Source organism: Rhinoderma darwinii, chromosome 7, assembly GCF_050947455.1.
Source record: "Rhinoderma darwinii isolate aRhiDar2 chromosome 7, aRhiDar2.hap1, whole genome shotgun sequence".
Classification (NCBI taxonomy): domain Eukaryota; kingdom Metazoa; phylum Chordata; class Amphibia; order Anura; family Rhinodermatidae; genus Rhinoderma; species Rhinoderma darwinii.
The window spans coordinates 91,042,685-91,064,791 of record NC_134693.1 but is presented as its reverse complement, the minus strand read 5'-3'; the positions used below and the strand labels follow the sequence as shown (position 1 = coordinate 91,064,791).

Here is a 22,107-nt window from a genome sequence, read left to right as displayed (position 1 = left end):
CATGTAGTGCAGTGTATTAGAATAGCGATCAGGGCCTCCTGCCCTCAAGTCCCCTAGTGGGACAAAGTAAAAAAGTTAAAAAAAGATGTGTGAAAATAAGAAAAGAAAAGATTTAAAAGTAATAAAAGTAAAAATCTCCCCTTTTCCCTTATCAGTCCTTTATTATTAATAAAAATATATAAATAAACTATACATAATTGGTATTGCCGCGTCCGTAACGGCCTGAACTACAAAATTATTTAGTTATTTATCCCGCACGGTGAACACCGTAAAAGAAAATAATAATCACAATTGTTTGGTCACTTCACCTCCCAAAAAATGGAATAAAAAGAGATCAAAAAGTCGCATGTACCTAAAAATGGTAATGATTGAAACTACAGTTCGTTACGCACAAAATAAGTCCTCGCACGACTTTATTGATGGAAAAATAAAAAAGTTCTGTCTCTTAGAATATGGTAATACAAAAAGTTAAAGATTTTTTACAAAACGTTTTTTATTGTGCAAACGCCATAAGACATAAACTATAAAAATTTGGTATCGCCGTAATCGTATCGCCACGCAGAATAAAGTGAATATGTCATTTATAGTGCACGGCGAACGCTGTAAAAAAAAATAGAATAAAAAAACAATAGTAGAATTGCTGTTTTTTTGTCACAGCGCCACTTAAAAATAGAATAAAAACTGATCAAAAAGTCGCATGCACCACATAAAAACTACAATGAATTCTTCAAGGTGTCTAGTTTCCAAAATGGGGTCACTTTTGGGGGGTTTCCACTGTTTTGGCACCACAAGACCTCTTCAAACCGGACATGGTGCCTAATAAAAAGGAGGGCTCAAAATCCACTAGGTGCTCCTTTGCTTCGGAGGCCGGTGCTCCAGTCCATGACCGCACTAGGGCCACGTGGGATATTTCTCAAAACTGCAGAATCTGGGCAATAAATATTAAGTTGCGTTTCTCTGGTAAAACCTTTTGTGTTATAAAAAAAAATGGTATAAAAAGGATTTTCTGACAACAAAAAAAATGTAAATTTCACCTCTACTTTTTTGCTCTAAATTCCCGTGAAACACCTAAAGAGTTCATAAACTTTCTAAATGCTGTTGTGAATACTTTGAGGGGTCTAGTTTCTAAAATGGGGTGTTTCATAGGGGTTTCTAATATATGGGCCCCTCAAAGCAACTTCAGAACTGAACTGGAACCTAAAAAAATAAATAAATTAGGCAATACTTTGCTTCTTACATTATACTGATAATGAGCCGTGCCCACCCTGAGATGACCCCAGTTTTGACCATTTGTATAAATGGAGACCCCTATTAGACCGTTTTAGTGCCCGGTTTTCCCAAGCATTCACCCCTGAGAAGTGTATTTCTATTGATGAGTCCTTGGTACATTTTATAGGGAGGTTGCAATTCCGCCAGTACCTGCCGGGTAAGAGGGCAAGGTATGGTGTGAAGATGTATAAGCTGTGCGAGAGTGCATCAGGGTATACCTACAAATTTAGGATGTATGAAGGGAAGGACACCAGTGCTCAGCCCCCAGAATGCCCCCCCCCCCTCCCTGGCAAAAATTGTGCGGGATTTGGTGTACCCACTGCTGGACCAGGGTTACCACCTCGACCTGGATAATTTTTATACCAGTGTCCCACTCTTCAACTGCCTCACTTCCAGTCCTGCGGCATACGGCACTGCTAGAAGAAATCTGAGAGGCCTCCCTAAGACTCTGCTGGGGCAAACACTCAGAAGGGGTGAGAGCAGGGCACAATCCAGCAGCAACATATTGTGTGTCAAGTACAAGAGAGATGTCACACCAGTACCCATGTACCAGTACGAGGTACCAGTACAGAGACACCCAAACCAGACTGCATCCTGGACCACAATAGGTACATGGGAGGGGTGGACTTGTCAGATCAAGTGCTGAAGCCCTACAGCGCCATGCAGTGTGGTATAAGAAGCTGGCCGGGCACATCATACAGATGGCATTGTACAATGTGTACATGCTACATCGATGTACAGGCCAGATGGGAAATTTCCTGGAATTTCAAGAGGTGGTTATCAAGAAACTAATTTTTAGGGACCAAGAAGGGGGGGCACCCAGTACTTCTGGAAGCTGGGCCACACGCATCATACCAGGGCAACACTTTCCAGGAGAAGTTCCCCAAACTGGCAATAAAGGAAATAGTCAAAAGAGGTACAAAGTCTGCTATAAGAGGGGAATAAGGAAGGACACAATATATCAATGTGACACGTGTCCCGAAAAACTAATGCTCCGTATGAGAGAGTGCTTCAAAATGTATCATACATCCCTTGATTTTTAATCTACCCCAGTTTTACTTACCCTGATGCACTCCGCACAGCTTATCCCCCCTCGTCTTTCCCCACTGAGCCCTGCTGCGTGCCTAGGCAGCTGATTACAGCAACATGTAGGGTATTGACGTACCCATGAGAACCCACATTACAGTTTATGGGGTGTATGTCTCCGGTCAAAATGCTCACCACCTCTAGATGAATGCCTCAAGGGTGTAGTTTTTAAAACGGGGTCACTTCTTGGGGGTTTCAACTGTACTGGTACCTCAGGGGCTTCTGCATACATGACTTCGCACCAAAAAATCCCCAGTAGGCCAAATGGTGGTCCTTTGATTCTGAGCCCTTCCATGGGCCCAAACGGCAGTTTATCACCACAAATGGGGTATTGCCGCACTCAGGACAAATTGGGCAACAGAATGGGGTATTTTATTTCTTGTGAAAATAAGAAATTTTCAGCCAAAACGACATATTATTGGAAAAAAAATTTTTTGTTTTAATTCCCAGCCCAATTCAAACAAGTTCTCTGAAAAAACTGTGGGGTCAAAATGGTCACAACACCCATAAATGAATTCCTTGAGGGGTGTAGTTTCCAAAATACGGTCACTTCTGGTGGGTTTCCATTGCTTTGATACCTCTGAGGCTCTGCAAATGCAACATGGCACCCGAAGGCCAATGCAGCAAAATTTGGACTCCAAAGAACAAATAGCGCTCCTTTCTTTCTGAGCCCTCCGATGGGCCCAAACGGCAGTTCGTCACCACAAATGTGGTATTGCCGCACTCAGGACAAATTGGGCAACAAAATCGGGTATTTTGTTCCCTGTGAAAATAGGAAATTTTGATCACAAATTACATCTTATTGGAAAAAATGACATTTTTTTTAATTTCACAATTCAAATAGGTGCTGTGAAAAACCTGTGTGGTCAAAATAACAACCACCATAAATGAATTCCTTGAGGGGTCTAGTTTCCAAAATGGGGTCACTATTGGGAGATTCCTACTGTTTTGGCACCTCAACACCTCTTCAAACCTGGCATGCTGCCTAAAATATATTCTAATAAAAAAGAGGCCTCAAAATGCACTAGGTGCATCTTTGCTTCTGGGGCTTGTGTTTTAGTCCACGAGCGCACCAGAGTCACACGTGGGACATTTCTAAAAACAGCAGAATCTGGACAATACATATTTAGTAGTGTTTCTGTGGTAAATCCTTCCGTGTTACACAAAAAAAATTGAATAAAAAAAAATTGAAATTCAGCAAGAAAAATGAAATTTGCAAATTTCACCTCCACTTTGCTTTAATTCCTGTGAAATGCCTGAAGGGTTAAAAAACTTTCTAAATGCTGTTTTGAATATTTTGAGGGGTCTAGTTTTTAAAATGGGGTGTTATATTGGGGTTTCTAATACATAGGCCCCTCAAAGCCACTTCAGAACTGAACAGGTACCTTAAAAAAAAAAGGCTTTTGAAATTTTCTTAAAAAAAAGAGAAATTGCTGTTTATGTTCTAAGCCTTGTAACGTCCAAGAAAAATAATATAATGTTCAAAAAACGATGCCGATCTAAAGTAGACATATGGAAAATGTGAACTAGTAACTATTTTGGGTGGTATAACCATCTGTTTTACAAGCAGATGCATTTAAATTCTGAAAAATTCTATTTTTTTTTTTCTAAATTTTGCAATTTTTCACCAATAAACAGTGAATATATCGACCAAATTTTACCACGAACATGAAGCCAAAAGTGTCACGAGAAAACCATCTCAGAATCTCTTGGATAGGTTTATGCATTCCGACGTTATTACCACATAAAGTGAAATATGTCAGATTTCAAAAATGGGCTCTGAGCCTTAAAGAGGCTCTGTCACCAGATTTTGCAACCCCTATCTGCTATTGCAGCAGATAGGCGCTGCAATGTAGATTACAGTAACGTTTTTATTTTTAAAAAACGAGCATTTTTGGCCAAGTTATGACCATTTTTGTATTTATGCAAATAAGGCTTGCAAAAGTCCAAGTGGGCGTGTATTATGTGCGTACATCGGGGCGTGTTTACTTCTTTTACTAGCTGGGCGTTCTGACGAGAAGTATCATCCACTTCTCTTCAGAACGCCCAGCTTCTGGCAGTGCAGACACAGCCGTGTTCTCGAGAGATCACGCTGTGTCGTCACTCACAGGTCCTGCATCGTGTCGGACGAGCGAGGACACATCGGCACCAGAGGCTACAGTTGATTCTGCAGCAGCATCGGCGTTTGCAGGTAAGTCGATGTAGCAGATAGGGGTTGCAAAATCTGGTGACAGAGCCTCTTTAAGGCCCAAACTAGGCTGCGTCCTTAAGGGGTTAATAAAATCTGTAAAAAGGTAATAAAATCTGCAAAAATACAAAATGAAAGGCAGGTGGCCAAGGATAGTAAAACAAATCCCCAAAAATTATTCAAGTATATAAATGCAAAAAAGCCAAAATCTGAACATGTAGAACCCCTAGATAGTGGTAATGGGGAGTTGGTCACAGGGGATCAAGTGAAGGCAGTGTTACTAAATGGGTTCTTCAGCTCTGTATATACAGCAGAAGAAAGAGCAGCTGATGTAGCTGGTGCCAGTGCTGTTAATATATCAGTTGATATACTGAATTGGATGAATGTAGATATGGTGCAAGCCAAATTAAATAAAACACACAAGGCCCCGAGACCAGATGGGTTACACCCTAGAGTTCTTGAGGAGCTTAGTTAAGTTATTTCTGTCCCCCTCTTCATAATATTTAGGGATTCTCTAGTGACTGGTATAGTGCCAAGGGACTGGCGCAAGGCAAATGTGGTGCCAATTTTCAAAAAGGGCTCTAGGTCTTCCCCGGGTAATTATAGACCAGTAAGCTTAACATCTATTGTGGGGAAAATTATTGAGGGACTATATACAGAATTATGTGACAATAAATAGTCTTATAAGTGACAGCCAGCTCGGTTTTACAAAGGACAGAAGCTGTCAAACCAACCTGATTTTGTTTTTATGAAGAGGTGAGCAGAAGCCTAGACAGAGGGGCCGCTGTGGATATAGTGTTTTTGGACTTTGCAAAGGCATTTGACTGTCCCTCATAGACGTCTAATGGGTAAATTAAGGCCTAAAGGTTTAGAAAGTACAGTTTGTAATTGGATTGAAAATTGGCTCAAGGACTTTATCCAGAGTTGTGGTAAATGATTCCTACTCTGAATGGTCCCCGGTTATAAGTGGTGTACCACAGGGTTCAGTGCTGGGACCACTATTATTCAACTTATTTATTAAGGATATAGAGGATGAGATTAATATAACTATTTCTATTTTTGCAGATGACACCAAGCTATGTAATATAGTTCAGTCTATAGAAGATGTTCGTGAATTGCAAGCGGATTTAAACAAACTGAGTGTTTGGGCGTCCACTTGGCAAATTAAGTTTAATGTGGATAAATGTAAAGTTACGCACCTGGGTATGAACAACCTGCATGCATCATATGTCCTAGGGGGAGCTACAGTGGGGGAGTCACTTGTTGAGAAGGATCTGGGTGTACTTGTAAATCACAAACTGCATGCTGTTATTTAATGTAAATCAGCTGCTTCAAGGGCCAGCACGATATTGTCGTGTATTAAGAGGCATGGACTGACTGGACAGGGATGTAATATTACCACTTTACAAAACAGTAGTGAGGTCTCGTCTAGAATATGCAGTTCAGTTCTGGGCTCCAGTTCATAGACAGGATGCCCTGGAGTTAGAAAAAATACAAAGAAGGGCAACGAAGCTAATAAGGGGCATGGAGAATCTAAGTGGGGACATAATTAACTTCTATAAACATATTAATGGCACATACAAAAAATATGGCGAAATCCTGTTCCATGTAAAACCCCCTCAAAAAACAAGGGGGCACTCCCTCCGTCTGGAAAAAAGGTTCAACCTGCAGAGGCGACAAGCCTTCTTTACTGTGTGAACTGTGAATTTATGGAATAGTCTACCGCAGGAGCTGGTCACAGCAGGGACAGTAGGAGGCTTTAAAAAAGGCTTAGGAACGTATATTTTTGTGTGTTAGGAAATTATGTATGTGTAGAATTTTTTTACTTCCCCTTTCCCATCCCTTGGTTGAACTTGATGGACGTGTCTTTTTTCAACCGTACAAACTATGTAACGCACATGGACAAATTTACGCACGTGTTTTATGCGTGTATCTGTCACGCTCGTGGGAAGGCCCTAATTCACACGAGCGTGCTCGGGCTGCGATATAGGTTTCCCGGACCAAACACTGTGCAGGGAGCCGGGTTTCTAGCATCATAGTTATGTATGACACTGGGAGCCTTGCTGCGGAACTACTGTCCCATGCTGAAAACATGATTACAGTACGGGAGATTTCCTGCAGTGAGGCAGGGACTCCTGGCATCATACATAACTATGATTCTAGTAGCGTTCCTCCCTGCATGGTGTTCAGTCTGGGAAATACTGCTGACATGCGGACCGTATATCACGGATCGAACACGGTCATGTGAATTAGGCCTAACAGTATGCACACACACGTAGTGTTTTCAGACGTTTTTTTTTTGGGCCGTAAAGGTCCCGAAAAAAAGCTGAAAAATCAAAAGCAGAACGCCTCCAAACATCTGCGCATTGATTTTCAATGGAAAAAACGGCGTTCTGTTCCAACGGGGCAGGTTTTACGCAGCTGTTTTTCAAAACGGCCGAGTAGAAAAACGGCCGCGAAAAAGTTAATATCCCTTCTTGAGCCGTTTTTCATAGACTCTAGAAAAACCGCTCCAAAAACGTCGTTAAGAACGCGATTTGAAATAAAAATTTTTTTTAGACGTTTTATATTTTGTGTGTGCACATACCAGAAGAGGCTTGCCACAGAAGTGATGTCCAAAGAGCAGGCATAAATCGCATGCACACTTTGGGGACAACCTTTCTACACCAGAAAAGTCTCAAAAGGGCCCAAAAGTCACAATTTGCTGTCCAAATATGCGACTTTCCCTTTTTGCACCACCCATGACACTTTTGTAGAAAGGGGTGTGACCTCTGGGGAAAACACGTGACCTCCGCTGCACAACAAATTTATTATAATTTACGCCAGGCTAATTGTAACATAAGGACACATTAAGCATGTATGTCTCGCTCTTTCCAGGCATACACGCTAACCTTAGGGGAAAAGTGATGTGAATGGGGCCTTATGTGTATTTTACCTCAGGTCTCACTGTTCTCCTCTTGCTGCTCATATATGCACCACGCCATATATACTGTACATTGTATACTGGCAAAGTATCATATATACCCTGGCTTAGTTTTTTTGTTTTTTCAGTTTATGTAACAAAAATCTAAAAATCGAGATTCAAATCCAAAATTGTCCATAGTGTTAAAAAAAAAATCTAGATTCTATATTTGGGCAAAATCGCCCAGCCCTATCTTTTGGGACTACTATATAAAATGGAAACACACTTGGAGAATCTAGATCCCAAGCCAAACCGAAACCAGCACTGCATACAAATAACACCATTCCATGGAATTGAAATGCTTTAGTCGCATCGAGTGAAGCCAACGCCCATTCCTCTTCCAGATCCATCCCCAAAGTCCAACCACCTGAACTCTGCGGATGTTTTCAGAAGTAGATTTCACTGGCATGAAAGCCGACTGATCCTCATGTATCAATGTGGTGGTAACCGCATTAAGCAGTTTTGCGAAAATTCTGGCCAGCAATTTATAATCCATATTAAGTAAAGAAATCGGTCTAGAAGACCCACACTTCGGGGTTAAGTCGGGTTTCAGCAGAATTATAATAGTGGCTTTGTATAAGGACACTGGTAAGTTGCCCAATTCAAAAGCTGTTTGGTACATTTTAAGCAGTTCAGGGCCAATTATCTCAAAAAATTTAGCGTACGCTTCCTGATGAATGCCGTCTGGTCCAGGCCATTTCCCGTTAGCCATGTCCCTTGTAGCCCCCCTTAACTCAATTCATGCAATGTAATATCACTGCCAAGTTGATCCCTAGGTTCCAAGGATAACCGCGGGAAAGTGATTCCATGCAGTTACTCAAACCATTCCCCATCTGAATATCTGCTTTTAGAGGCATACAGGTCAGCGTAGAATCTGTGGAGTCTGTCCACACTCTGTTCTGCACTACTAAGCTCTTGACCATCCTCTAAGATTTTAAGAATAGCTGGTGAGGACTAGTTACTATGTACTAGATGTGCCAATAGCCTACTGGACTGATTTCCCAATTCAAAAGCATTTTGTTTAAGGGAAAAAATTTCCTATCACTTTTCTCTTTATGGTGTAATAAATATAATCTACCCGCCCGCATCCACTTTTGACTATTCTCCTGGGAGGGTTTAGTAGTAAAGGATGTTTCCAAGGATTTACATGATGCGGCCACCTCCTCAACAGATCTTATTTTTTGATGAATGAAGTTGTTGATTTCAGACACCCTACTCAGATATGCTTTAAAAGAATCCCACTTAAGTGAGCTGTTAGTCTCATCCTGATTAATATCCAGAAATTGGGTCAACTGATCAGGGATGCAATCATTCTGACCAATCAAAGATATCCAGAAGGTATGAATTCTCCAGTTCATTTTACTGGCTCCTCTATCATATAATGGAATTGCTGCCTGTAGAGGTGCATGATCCGAAACATTAGGTGAGGCATAATCCATGTCAGACAGCATAAGGCATACTGAGGAAAAGCCAAAGATATACTAGATCCTCTAGAAGGAGTAAAACATGAGAATTCCAAAGAGTGAGGGTGTCTTACACTCCACAAGTCCAGCCATCCCATCTTTTCCACCAACCTCTGCAAGTTGGAGGGAGCCCATTGCACTGGAGCATTACCCGGGGGTGCAAATTTATCGAGCTGGGTCCAAGAGCATATTAAAATCCCCCATACGTATATACTTTTAGCCTCCGGATAATTGTAGCCGAAATTGGCAGCAAGTTGCAGCGTCCCTAGGTTAGCAGCGGGTGGAACATACAGACCTAGGATCACAAGAGAGATCTAATTTTATGTAAGCATGCACAAAATATATCTACCCTCTGGGTCCACCAGTGACCTAGCTGCATCCCAATGCACTGCGTGATGAATTAACAATGAGACTCCACGAGAGTAGGACAAGTGCCAAGAATGCCTAGCCCATTGAACCCACGGTTTCTGTAATCTATTGACCGAGCCTGCAGTCAAATGCGCCTCTTGGAGACCTAGTATGTGTGGGCCAAATTTCTTAATGCATGCAAACGCCGCTATTCTCTTACGGAATTTACGAAGGCCTCTGATGTTCCATGACATCACTTTCAGTTCAGACATGGTATGATTACACATACAGTAACCAGCAAGGCTATCTCCATATTTACTACACACCGCGTATATGGTACAAGTGAGAATTTAGAACATCCGCAGTGTGCTATATAATTATTAAGCTATACAACATAACTGAGCCCTGTAAGGGCAACCTTGGGAGGGGTCTCCTCCCGCAGTTAGGAACTGCAATAATCGTTAGAAGTATTATTTTAATTTGTGAACCATGACATATGTTTATGGGGTATCTGCATACAAGATAAACAAGGTGGAAATTGTAAACTGCACAGAAAGTATATTACGACAAAAGCTACCCCGCTAATCTATGACCGTCAACCAAACTACAGGAGGAAACGCAGCGATAGAATGCTACCACCATCATAAATTTCTCAGGCTGAATACAAGAGGAAAAGTGATTTACCCATACCCCCCCCCCCCCTCCCAGGTCAAAGAGAAATAGCATAGTCATCGGTACTTATGGGACACGTTCTTGATCAGCAGAAGTGGATATGGGATTCGAAAGTCAACTGGTGCGAGCTGGTCTCAGTCAGGCATCCTTCAGCTTCCTTTGGGTCCCCCAAAGAAGACCGTTTTTCCACCGTCAGATGTATGGAGGTGGGCTGGATAAACTATAGAATAAGGAATGTTTAAATCCCGCATTCTCTTTTTCACTGCAATATATGTTGCCTGCTTTTTCTGCAATTCAGAGAATATCGAAACGTGGGAGTTCTCATACTGGATATCTTGCGGTTTCCGAGCCAGTTGCAAGATCATATCCCAATCTTTCCAATTTAAGAGACTTGGTAGCAGGGACCTCAGTGGTAAGCTGGCAAAGTTTCCTGGCATCGATCCCTCTACCCGCTCTGGCATCCCTATAATTTGAGTGTTATTTCTGCGCAATCTATTTTTCCAAATCGTCGCATTTCTGCTGCCACAGCTCCACATTTTCCTCCACCGCGGACAAATGGTCATGGATGTCGATAATGTTGTCCTCAATAGTAGAAATACGATGTTCCGTCGCCTTCACCCTATCCCTGAGCTTCTGAACGTCATGGCGGAGCAATCAGAGTTCCAATCTCACCTCCTCTATCTTCCCAGTCAGCGAGGTGGTAGACAAATTAATAGCCTGCAACAATTGTTCATAAACCTGCTGTAGTAGGAGTTCAGGCCCCTGTTCCATCTCCTCAGGCTGGCTTCTAGAAGCACTCTGACGGCGTGGTGGTCTGCGTCGCAGTGTTTGAGAGGCCGTGGCCTGTCTTTGGCGAAATCTTTCAGTTTCTCTGCCGCTAAAGACTCTTTCGGGGGACCCATCGGCACCGTCTGTGCCAGACTGCAGGACTGCTCCGGAGACCTGGAGGGAGATAGTTCGGTCACAGGATTATTAAGGTCCTGATAGCTGATATAGCGAGCTACGCGCAGGAGCTCTTAGACTTCACGTCTGCTCATTCCGCCAGCAGGCCACGTCCCACGGTAGGACATTTTTAATGACTATTTAGAAAGTTGCTTAATTTTGCATTTAGTAAGCACATGAACAATACAAAACAAAAACCGGTGCGAAGGTGTCCATAGCCTTTAACACCGTTTTTTAAAATAAAATTCCTCCCTCCCAGTGGCATTCTACAGAGCTGAGCACAGCTGCATGTAAAATAGATGTACAGTAGGCCCTCAAGTTACAATGGACTCGGGTTACATTATTGTACACATACAATTGTCTTTCTAAACCACCGTTTTAAACCACACTCCACATACATGTCCAGACTGTGTGGCGTTGTATTACTGAGACGGCTCTCTACAGTACAGTACGGTATTGCTTTTTACCTGTGCTCCAGAGGTTGCTTCTTTAGATACCCGATCAGGATGGCCCCTCTTTATTTCTCCACTGTGTACTGTACAGAGCTTTGAAGAAGCTCCTCTCCTAATCATAGAAAGTGGTTTACAGATTTCAGTATGATATGTTAGGACACGCTTTAGCTGGATTAACTATTTAATCTTTTTTTTTTTATTTATCTTTTTGGTTGACATTTTGTAGGTTTTGGAACAAATTACTAGTTTTTCCATAGAGAGTTATGGTCTCAAGTTTCATTATTATTTTTGTGTTCGTGTGAATATATATTAAACTATGATAATTTTTTTCAGTCCAGCGCCTTCTAGATGAAGGAGCAGATCCTTGTGCAGCTGATGACAAGGGGCGTACAGCATTGCACTTTGCATCCTGTAATGGAAATGAACAAATTGGTAAGAGATACGGAGGAATCGAAAACCACATACTTACCTCAGTGACTGTGTGTTTGTAAGCCTTATTTATAGAGATGACATCTTTTTTCAAACTTCTTAAGTAGAATTGCTGTTAAAGAGGCTCTGTCACCAGATTTTGCAACCCCTATCTGCTATTGCAGCAGATAGGCGCTGCAATGTAGATTACAGTAACGTTTTTATTTTTAAAAAACGAGCATTTTTGGCCAAGTTATGACCATTTTTGTAGATATGCAAATGAGGCTTGCAAAAGTCCAAGTGGGCGTGTATTATGTGCGTACATCGGGGCGTTTTTAATACTTTTACTAGCTGGGCGTTCTGATGAGAAGTATCATCCACTTCTCTTCAGAACGCCCAGCTTCTGGCAGTGCAGACACAGCCGTGTTCTCGAGAGATCACGCTGTGTCGTCACTCACAGGTCCTGCATCGTGTCAGACGAGCAAGGACACCGGCACCAGAGGCTTCAGTTGATTCTGCAGCAGCATCGGCGTTAGCAGGTAAGTCGATGTAGCTACTTACCTGCAAACGCTGATGCTGCTGCAGAATCAACTGTAGCCTCTGGTGCCGGTGTCCTCGCTCGTCTGACACGATGCAGGACCTGTGAGTGACGACACAGCGTGATCTCTCGAGAACACAGCTGTGTCTGCACTGCCAGAATCTGGGCGTTCTGAAGAGAAGTGGATGATACTTCTCATCAGAACGCCCAGCTAGTAAAAGTATTAAAAACGCCCCGATGTACGCACATAATACACGCCCACTTGGACTTTTGCAAGCCTCATTTGCATAACTACAAAAATGGTCATAACTTGGCCAAAAATGCTCAATTTTTAAAAATAAAAACGTTACTGTAATCTACATTGCAGCGTCTATCTGCTGCAATAGCAGATAGGGGTTGCAAAATCTGGTGACAGAGCCTCTTTAAGTGATGCTAAATGCTGAAATGAAAAAACTTCTTGCCAGGTACATAGATTTCTGCATAAAATATCCACCGTCGAGTACCTATTTTTTATTGAAGTGTGTTTAAATTTCTATATTCAATTCCATAGTATATGTTTTAAAGCGTGTGTGTGTGTGTGTGTGTGTGTGTGTGTATGTGTGTGTATATGTATATATATATGTGTGTGTGTCATATAAACCTATTGGTACATGCAGGAGAGAGGTCTGATTGGTATACATATAAATAAATAAATAAATATATGCTATACTAATGCCTATACATGAAGGCTAGACCTCAGTAAAGCCAAGTAACCCTTGGTGCGTTGCCCTAAACAACTAATGTAAACCTATAAGATGTAGGGCACAATTAACACAAATATCTTGAAAAATATATACATTTTATTAAATATTACAACATTAAAAAATGAGTCATACTGAGCAAAAAACACAAAAGACGTCTGACACATACAGAGAACATACAAGAAAAAATGGTAATGACCGTGTCACGGATATCGATATATATCTATCCCTAGGTAATGTTAGCCTAATGAGGTAGTAATTGAAGCCTCTATATATTTAAGCATCAAAATTTACCAAGTTGAGAAAATGTGTGTATACAGCTAAAGAGAGGCTTGAATGTCAGACATATGTACCCAGTGCACAGATATGGCAACAAACTGCAGGCTTAAAGAGGCTCTGTCACCAGATTTTGCAACCCCTATCTGCTATTGCAGCAGATAGGCGCTGCAATGTAGATTACAGTAACGTTTTTATTTTTAAAAACGAGCATTTTTGGCCAAGTTATGGCCATTTTTTTATTTTATGCAAATGAGGCTTGCAAAAGTACAACTGGGCGTGTTGAAAAGTAAAAGTACAACTGGGCGTGTATTATGTGCGTACATCGGGGCGTGTTTACTACTTTTACTAGCTGGGCGTTCTGATGAGAAGTATCATCCACTTCTCTTCAGAACGCCCAGCTTCTGGCAGTGCAGATCTGTGACGTCACTCACAGGTCCTGCATCGTGTCGGCCACATCGGCACCAGAGGCTACAGTTGATTCTGCAGCAGCATCAGCGTTTGCAGGTAAGTAGCTACATCGATTTACCTGCAAACGCCGATGCTGCTGCAGAATCATCTGTAGCCTCTGGTGCCAATGTGTCCTCGCTCATCTGACACGATGCAGGACCTGGGGAAGTGACGTCACAGCGTGATCTCTCGAACACGCTGTGTGTCTGCACTGCCAGAAGCTGGGCGTTCTGAAGAGAAGTGGATGATACTTCTCGTCAGAAAGCCCAGCTAGTAAAAGTAGTAAACACGCCCCGATGTACGCACATAATACACGCCCAGTTGTACTTTTACTTTTCAACACGCCCAGTTGTACTTTTGCAAGCCTCATTTGCATAAATACAAAAATGGTCATAACTTGGCCAAAAATGCTCGTTTTTTAAAAATAAAAACGTTACTGTAATCTACATTGCAGCGCCGATCTACTGCAATAGCAGATAGGGGTTGCAAAATCTGGTGACAGAGCCTCTTTAAGGCTGAGGTCTGGTGTAAAGAACACAGCGTGCCTGCAATGATAATAAAGGCAAATGGAATAAACAGATACCCAGGAAGAGAAAGTGTGTAACGTACCCATTTGTAGTCCTCTACATGGAGAGAACGTCAGTCCCGGCGCGCGTTTCGCCGAAACGCGCGTTGGGACTGACGTTCTCTCCATGCAGAGGACTACAAATGGGTACGTTACACACTTTCTCTTCCTGGGTATCTGTTTATTCCATTTGCCTTTATTATCATTGCAGGCACGCTGTGTTCTTTACACCAGACCTCAGCCTTAAGCCTGCAGTTTGTTGCCATATCTGTGCACTGGGTACATATGTCTGACATTCAAGCCTCTCTTTAGCTGTATACACACATTTTCTCCACTTGGTAAATTTTGATGCTTAAATATATAGTGGCTTCAATTACTACCTCATTAGGCTAACATTACCTAGGGATAGATATATATCGATATCCGTGACAATGTCATTACCATTTTTTCTTGTATGTTCTCTGTATGTGTCAGACGTCTTTTGTGTTTTTTGCTCAGTATGACTCATTTTTTAATGTAGTAATATTTAATAAAATTTATATATTTTTCAAGATATTTGTGTTAATTGTGCCCTACATCTTATAGGTTTACAGATGTGTATGTGTGTGTGTATATATATATATATATATATATATATGTGTGTGTGTGTGTGTGTATTTTTATTAGAAAAAGTACCTGGCGCTGCCCAGGTATGTGTTTGTGTGTTCATTAGATTTGTTTCGTGGGTGCCCAGGAGGTCAATCCATGTCCTTGTATTTTCTTGGTTTACGTGAAAATCGCTAGTAGCCCTATATACCCCGGCAGTTACACGCTGTTTACTTCAATTTTAACTTCATAAATACCTAACGGCTAAACTGATAGGAAATGGAGTCATGAGATTGTGACAGAGCCTGTTGATTAACAACATTGACAGTTTTATTACCAGTTGGCCATAGACTAGGGTTGGATCATAATTAAAAACCGCATCCTGCATGAAAGCCCACTCATTAGCACGCTGAACATCATGATGTGCTCCATCCGCTTGCTTTCTGGCCTGGGTTCGGGCAGGAGTCTCTGCGCTTCTGAGAGCCACGGGTCTGATCTGTTGCTGAGAGAGCCAGAGTTTGCTGAGGAGTTTCAACAGCTCAAGCAGCATTATGACATATTTGATCTGCTTGTAGTTGGGCAAGAGGAGTCTCTGCAGCTGGTAATGCAGCTTTCCTCCTGGCCATCAGTAATCTGGTTGCTATGGGTAACTGCTCCCCTGTACCTTCCCATCTAGGATTGTCTTGTAAAGTGCACTACCTGCTACTGCCAGATAAAACCACCTTTACTATAAAAGCCTGTATTCACTTCTATAGTATTGGATCGTGATAATGGCTGATCACAAAGAACAGCAGGTTGGGGCATGTACGAAAACCTTCCTGAACACCCGATGTACCAAATTTGGGGTCAAATGGTTCAGGTGTTTGGATGCCTATAGAGGACAGACAGACATTCACGTGCGTGTGTGTGTGTGTGTGTGTGTGTGTGTGTGTGTGTGTGTGTGTGTGTGTGTGTGTGTGTGGTTGAAAAAATAATTTCCTACTGATATGAAGCCAACATATCCAATAAAATCCAAGTTCAGGGTTCCTTTTTGGAGGCATGACTGGTATGAAAGGGTTTAAATTTATGAGACTGCTCAAATCCAGTATAGGTGCAGTTCTTTTACGTTGAGTAAAGAAAAATGGGTTGGTTGTTATGGAAACCTGGTCTAAAACTGGTGTGTGTGTGTGTGTGTGGCCAAGAATAAAGGACATGCGAGCTTATATTGGCTAATACGGGTGGTGATATGGGGGAAGATCCTTAATGTGGAAGCCAGTGGTGCCGTATTTGCTTTTGTGAATATGTCTAACAGTAGGTCCTGGAGAGCTGAAACCCTGTCTAAAATCTGATTTTCTTATGTGCCGAATTTGGTGCAGATTGGTACAGTCGTTTGGCCGTGCATAAGGAACAGACAACAGAAATGTATTTTATATATGTATAATTTATTTATTTTTTACACTAAAAAAAGCTGGAGTCTGTTTTGTCTCTTCAAATTCTTTTAGTGCGTTTGCTCCTGGACCATGGTGCTGATCCAAATCAGAAAGATGGGCTAGGGAACACACCATTACACTTGGGTAGGTGTTTTATAAAAATCTTAAATTTTCCCTACATTGAAGAGCATTATTGTATTGTACTTTTTTTTTTTTTTTTTTCCCCCCCCTAGCTGCTTGCACCAGTCATGTTCCAGTCATTACAATCCTTTTACGAGGTGGTAAGAAGCCTATTGATTACTAGGACGTAATTTTTTTTCTACTAAAGAAAGTAAATCATATCTTTTTACTTTTAAAAATGGCTGTTTCTTATTTTTATTGTAAGGTGCCAGAGTAGATGCTTTAGACCGCGCTGGCCATACCCCACTTCATTTAGCAAAGTCCAAGCTGAACATATTACAAGATGGAAAATCGCAGACTCTGGAATCCCTGCGACTAGAAGTGAAACAGGTGAGCTCTTGTGGACTGAAATTTGCAGTTACCCATGCAGTCTATCATATATGGGTTTATAAAGACATGACTGGCAGTGAAAACATGGGTTCAGCTCCTGATGCAGCAAAGAAACTTGCAGTCAGTACCAAAGCTGCCCTTTATAGGAAGAACTTAGGAGTACATTGAACTCCATAATAAAACCACATGCAGTAAGCTCCAAACTTCCCCTTGTGCGGACTGTAGGCAGCCAGATATCAGTAGTCCTTCACGTTAAAGTATTATTATTATTTAGGTCCGGGCCGACCATTGTAAGTTGAAAATAATGAACGCTCAGACCATAAGGCCCAGTTCACACAGAGTTTTTTTTGTGCTGAATTTGGCGCGGAAACCACATTGGGATCGGCGCAAAAAAACATCCGAAATCGCACCTCATTGATTTCAATGTGGGGCAGAGGTGTTTTTCATTCTGGGTGGCATGTAGCCGCTCGTGGGGAAAAAAACAAACTGCATGTCCTTTCTTCGCCTCTGACCTCCTATTGGAATCTATGGGAGGCAGAAAGAAATGGGAATTTTGAGGCAGATTTTTTTTCCACCTGCAAAAAACTCCTTGTGAGCTAGGCCATATAGTTTAATTCAATTTTACTTTAATAGTTGCAGTGAGCTGGGAGTCTGGTCTATACGTGAGCTGCGGGTGCTGTTTGACCTCTTTCTCCATATTACTATGCATAAGGGGAGAAATCTGTCAATGGGTTTTAACAGCTAAATGTGCCCGTCACTACCTTCATAATGCTTCTCAGAGAAGTGACAGATTTGCTTTAACTCTAGGAAAACCAAGCTCCGACCGCTATAAAGATATATTGATAAATTCTCACATAATTTTGGACCTAAAATTACATGTATAAAGGTGGACGTTCAGATGATAAATTTACATTTAGTAGATTTTACAACAATGATTGTTTGTTTTTTATGTTTTATTATATCAACTTTTGTTCTTGCCACCTGTAGATTATCCAGATGTTACGGGAATACTTGGAAAAGCTGGGTCAGCAGAAGCAGACAGAACAGCTGGATCAGATTTGTTCCAGGCTACAGAGGACGAGCACCAAGGAGCAGGTTATGATTTCATGTTGCCTTTAAATGGAATCGGTCAGTAGTTTTGAGGCCTTAAAGCTGCCGACAGAGCGATATAGGGGAGGGCATTTTATACATACCTTTTTTTTTCTCGCTCATGCAAATTGCCTCCCCTTTGCTCTGAATGATGGCTCTAGCAGTCTCCTGATTGGCCACTAGAGCAGTCACTCAATAGAGAATGGCACTTGTGATTGCCCCGCTGGGGGCATCTGACACTGAGAAAGGTATGTTTAAAACGTCGTATGTTTAAAATAATTTTAGGTCACGTTTACATGAGCCATTGCAGGAATTTACCACAGCAACAGATTGTCATAAATGACATTTCTAAAAATTACATTGAATTTTTATTTTATTTTTTTATATATAAATATTTTTTTTCCATGGCATTCTTTATTTACAAAATGCTGTACTTATTAGGGCCTGTTCACATCACCGTTCTCTTTCCGCTCCGGGGTTCTGTCGGAGGTTTCCGTCGGGTGAACCCTGCAACGGAAAGTGAAAGTGAAACCACAGCTTCCGTTTCAGTCAATGGTGACGGAAACATCGTTAATGGTTTCCGTTCGTCACCATTCCGTCAGGTTTCCGGTTTTCCAACAGAATCAATAGCAGAGTCGACCGTGCTATTGATTCCGTCGGAAAACCGGAAACCTGCCGGAATGGTGACGAACGGAAACCATTAGGGATGTTTCTGTCACCATTGATCTCAATGGTGACTGAAACGGAAGCTGTGGTTTCACTTTCCGTTGTGGGGTTCACCTGACGGAAACCTCCGACGGAACCCCGGAACGGAAAACGAACGGTGATGTGAACAGGCCCTTAGGCTTTGTTGACACCTGTGTCAGGGCTCCGTTTAGGGGTTCCGGCTGAGCTTTCAGTCAGGGAAACCCATGAATGGAACCCTGACTGAAACAAACAGAAACCACAGGTTTCCATTTACATAAACATCGATTTCAATGGTGACCGATCCGGTGAAAATGGCTCCCGTCTGTCTCTCATTGTGCAAGGGTTCTGTTGTTTTGACAGAATCAATAGCACAGTCTACTACGGTGTTGATTCTGTCAAAATGACAGAACCCTTACACAACGGTGACAAACTAAAGCCATTTGCACCGGATCCGTCACCGTTGAAGTCAATGGTGTTGCAAACGGAAGCCTTTGGTTTGTCAGGGTTCCGTTCATGGGTTCCCCTGATGGAAAGCTCAGATGGATCGGAGCCCTGACGCAGATGTGAAAGAAGCCTTAAATTGTAAAAAATACCCTTGCCATTTTTTTTTATTTTTTTTTTACACCTTTTTTCCACATAACTGATCGTTTTCTATCAATAGAATTCTAGAAAAAAGTGTGAAAACAAAACCTTAGTATATGTATTTAACATGTGACTTTTTAGTTTTGCTTTTGTATGCATGGATTTATCCCTAATCTGGCAATAACCGTAAGGGCCCTTTTACAACTGACAATTTTAGTCGTTTGATCCATTCACAAGCAGCTATGTATGGGGACGAGCGATTGTTACTACGATCCCTCGTCCCCATGCATTACCATCATGTCAGCAGCACATCTCCCTGCACAGGGAGATGTGCTGCCAACAACGATAATATTTTCTGCTACCTAAACGATACGATCGTTTGCTCGTTCATCGGCTGATCGTTGCCCTTTTTGCACATGAACGCTTGTTTGCACGGTCATTGGCACGTGTAAAAGGGCCTTAATGGATTTGTCTTGATGAGACAACGATTTTAATAACCAACGACCAAATACCTGTCCATATGCACTACTAGAGCATGTGGACGTGATAGAGGGGGTCACCCACTCTGAACCCCCTTTATTAGTCAGAGCAGAAAGCCACTAAGTAAGAGTGACTCCTGTTCTGGCGCAGCTGGCCTGCCCATGTAATACTACATGGTTAGCCATTCGTCTAAAGGGCTGAACGAAAATGAGCTGTTATCAATAGATGGCTGATGCAGCTATCTTTAGAAATCTAATGGTCTTCATGAGATGACCCTTTTTTTAAAAAAAAATGTTTTTTTGATTAGCAGACCGTCATAGTAAATAAAGTATACATTACTCAACTCCAGAGAGTTTAGTACATCCTGAAAAATGTTAAATTCTAACATAATAAAATATGGTATTGGGACTGGTTATCTGCATTTTTTTGCACTTTAAGACCTCAAGGGCTGCAAGATAATCAGAATTTCTGAATACAATATCCAGTAATAGGTTAAGGCATTATAGCCACACTTCTATATGCATAGAACTCTTTTTCACTGTTAACTTTTATATGATGAGACTCCATTCTAAAGGAAATGTGTGGTTTGTTTTTGTTTTTTTTTCTTCAGGTGGATGAGGTGACGGAGTTACTGGCTAGCTTCACGTCACTCAGTCTCCAGATGCAGAACATGGATAACAGGTAGCCCGACATGGAGTAGTTCATCGTAACCGTGTCCTACTGCATCAGGAGCTTTGAATGTTCCAGTCTTTCTCTGATGTAACCTGTTTACTTCCAGAAGAGTGTTACCATCCTGCACTTTGCTGGCTACCTTGCTTACAAATATGTATGTAAATGCATAGTTTGCCCCTCACTAACCACCAACAGGTTTTTACCTATTTGGTAAAATTACTTTGTCTAAATTAGCATCTTTCATTCCTTACTTAGGGTATGTGCACACGTAGTGACCAAAAACGTCTGAAAATCAGGGGCTGTTTTCCCTTGAAAACAGCTCTGTATTTTCAGACGTTTTTTGAGCAACTCACGTTTTTCGCGCCGTTTTTTACGTCCGTTTTTGGAGCTGTTTTCATTGGAGTCTATGAGAAAACAGCTCCAAAAACGTCCAAAGAAGTGTCCTGCACTTCTTTTGACGAGGCTGTATTTTTACGTGTCGTCTTTTGACAGCTGTCAAACGACGACGCGTAAATGACAGGTCGTCGGCACAGTACGTCGGCAAACCCATTCAAATGAATGGGCAGATATTTGCCAACGTATTGCAGCCCTATTTTCAGACGTAAAACGAGGCATAATACGCCTCGTTTACGTCTGAAAATAGGTCGTGTGAACCCAGCCTTATGGTGCTAAATATTTTGATAGTCTTGCATTTGTTCATCTTTTTTTGTTGTTTATAATTGTGTTGTGTGAGATTAAGCCTAATCCACATCTGCGTTGGAGGCTACGTTATAGGCCTCCGCTGAAAATGCAGAAACAATAGTGCAGCTGCACTATTGTTTCCTGTAAAACCATGGAAAACTGACGGTACCCATTAAAGTCAATGTGTTTTGTCAGGCGCTGGTTGTCTCTGTTGTTCAATGGAACGTTCTCTCCCGGCATTTTCGTTCTGCTCTTCTGACAGAGCAGAACAACGGAATGCTAAACGCAGATGTGTAGAAGGCCTTAGTTCTATGTTCCCTATAAGTATATTTCTATTGATCTCTACACTTTTCAGCTGTGTTCTTAATGTGTTCATTTATTTGACTTGTGACCATATCCCCCCCTTATAATTAAAGCCACACATTTTCTCCTATAACTAGGCAGCTGACATTGAAAACAAATGTCTTTCAGGCTCTGTACACACTGGTGTCGTGGCTTCCATTTATAATGGAGTCATGACAGCTATGCCCAATCTGTTGTCAAACTGATCCTAACAACACTATTGATTGCTGTGGAAAATACTGGATTCCCTCACAGAAATCCCATAATGCAAGTGTGAAAGGGCCTTAAGGCCCTTTTTCACTGGCAAACGAGCGTTCACAGGGCAACGATCCGTAAACAGGGCAACGATCAGCCGATGAACGAGCAAGCGCTCATTCATCGGCTGGTTGCTTCGTTTTAAATGGCAAAACTATTATCGTTGTTGGCAGCACATCTCCCTTTGTAAACAGGGAGATGTGCCGACGACATGATAGAAATGTATGGGGACCAGCGATCGTAGTAACGATCGCTCGTCCCAATACATAGCTCCTTGTGAAAGGAACAAACAAGTGCTGATCAACGAGCTGTCTCGCTGATCGGCACTCGCTTACACAGCCCACGTCTGGCTGTGTAATGTAATACCTTAAGTCCTTATTCACATGAACGATTTAAACGTCCGTGTGACGGCTGTTGAAACAACGGCAATCACATGGACTTATATAATTCAATGTG

At 41.8% G+C, this 22,107-nt stretch overlaps 1 protein-coding gene across 1 annotated transcript in view; it reads left to right on the top strand.

The window, feature by feature from the left end:
• The window catches only part of ANKRD54 (ankyrin repeat domain 54), a 39,084-nt gene extending 17,429 nt beyond the window's left edge, over positions 1-21,655 (top strand). Inside the window, exons 3-8 of the mRNA XM_075833663.1 lie at positions 11,716-11,814; positions 16,426-16,497; positions 16,587-16,634; positions 16,739-16,863; positions 17,851-17,958; positions 20,312-21,655. Of these exons, the coding sequence (XP_075689778.1) occupies positions 11,716-11,814; positions 16,426-16,497; positions 16,587-16,634; positions 16,739-16,863; positions 17,851-17,958; positions 20,312-20,386 (527 nt within the window). The 3' untranslated portion in view covers positions 20,387-21,655. The remainder of the gene's footprint in view (positions 1-11,715; positions 11,815-16,425; positions 16,498-16,586; positions 16,635-16,738; positions 16,864-17,850; positions 17,959-20,311) is intronic.
• Positions 21,656-22,107: the final 452 nt, after the last annotated feature.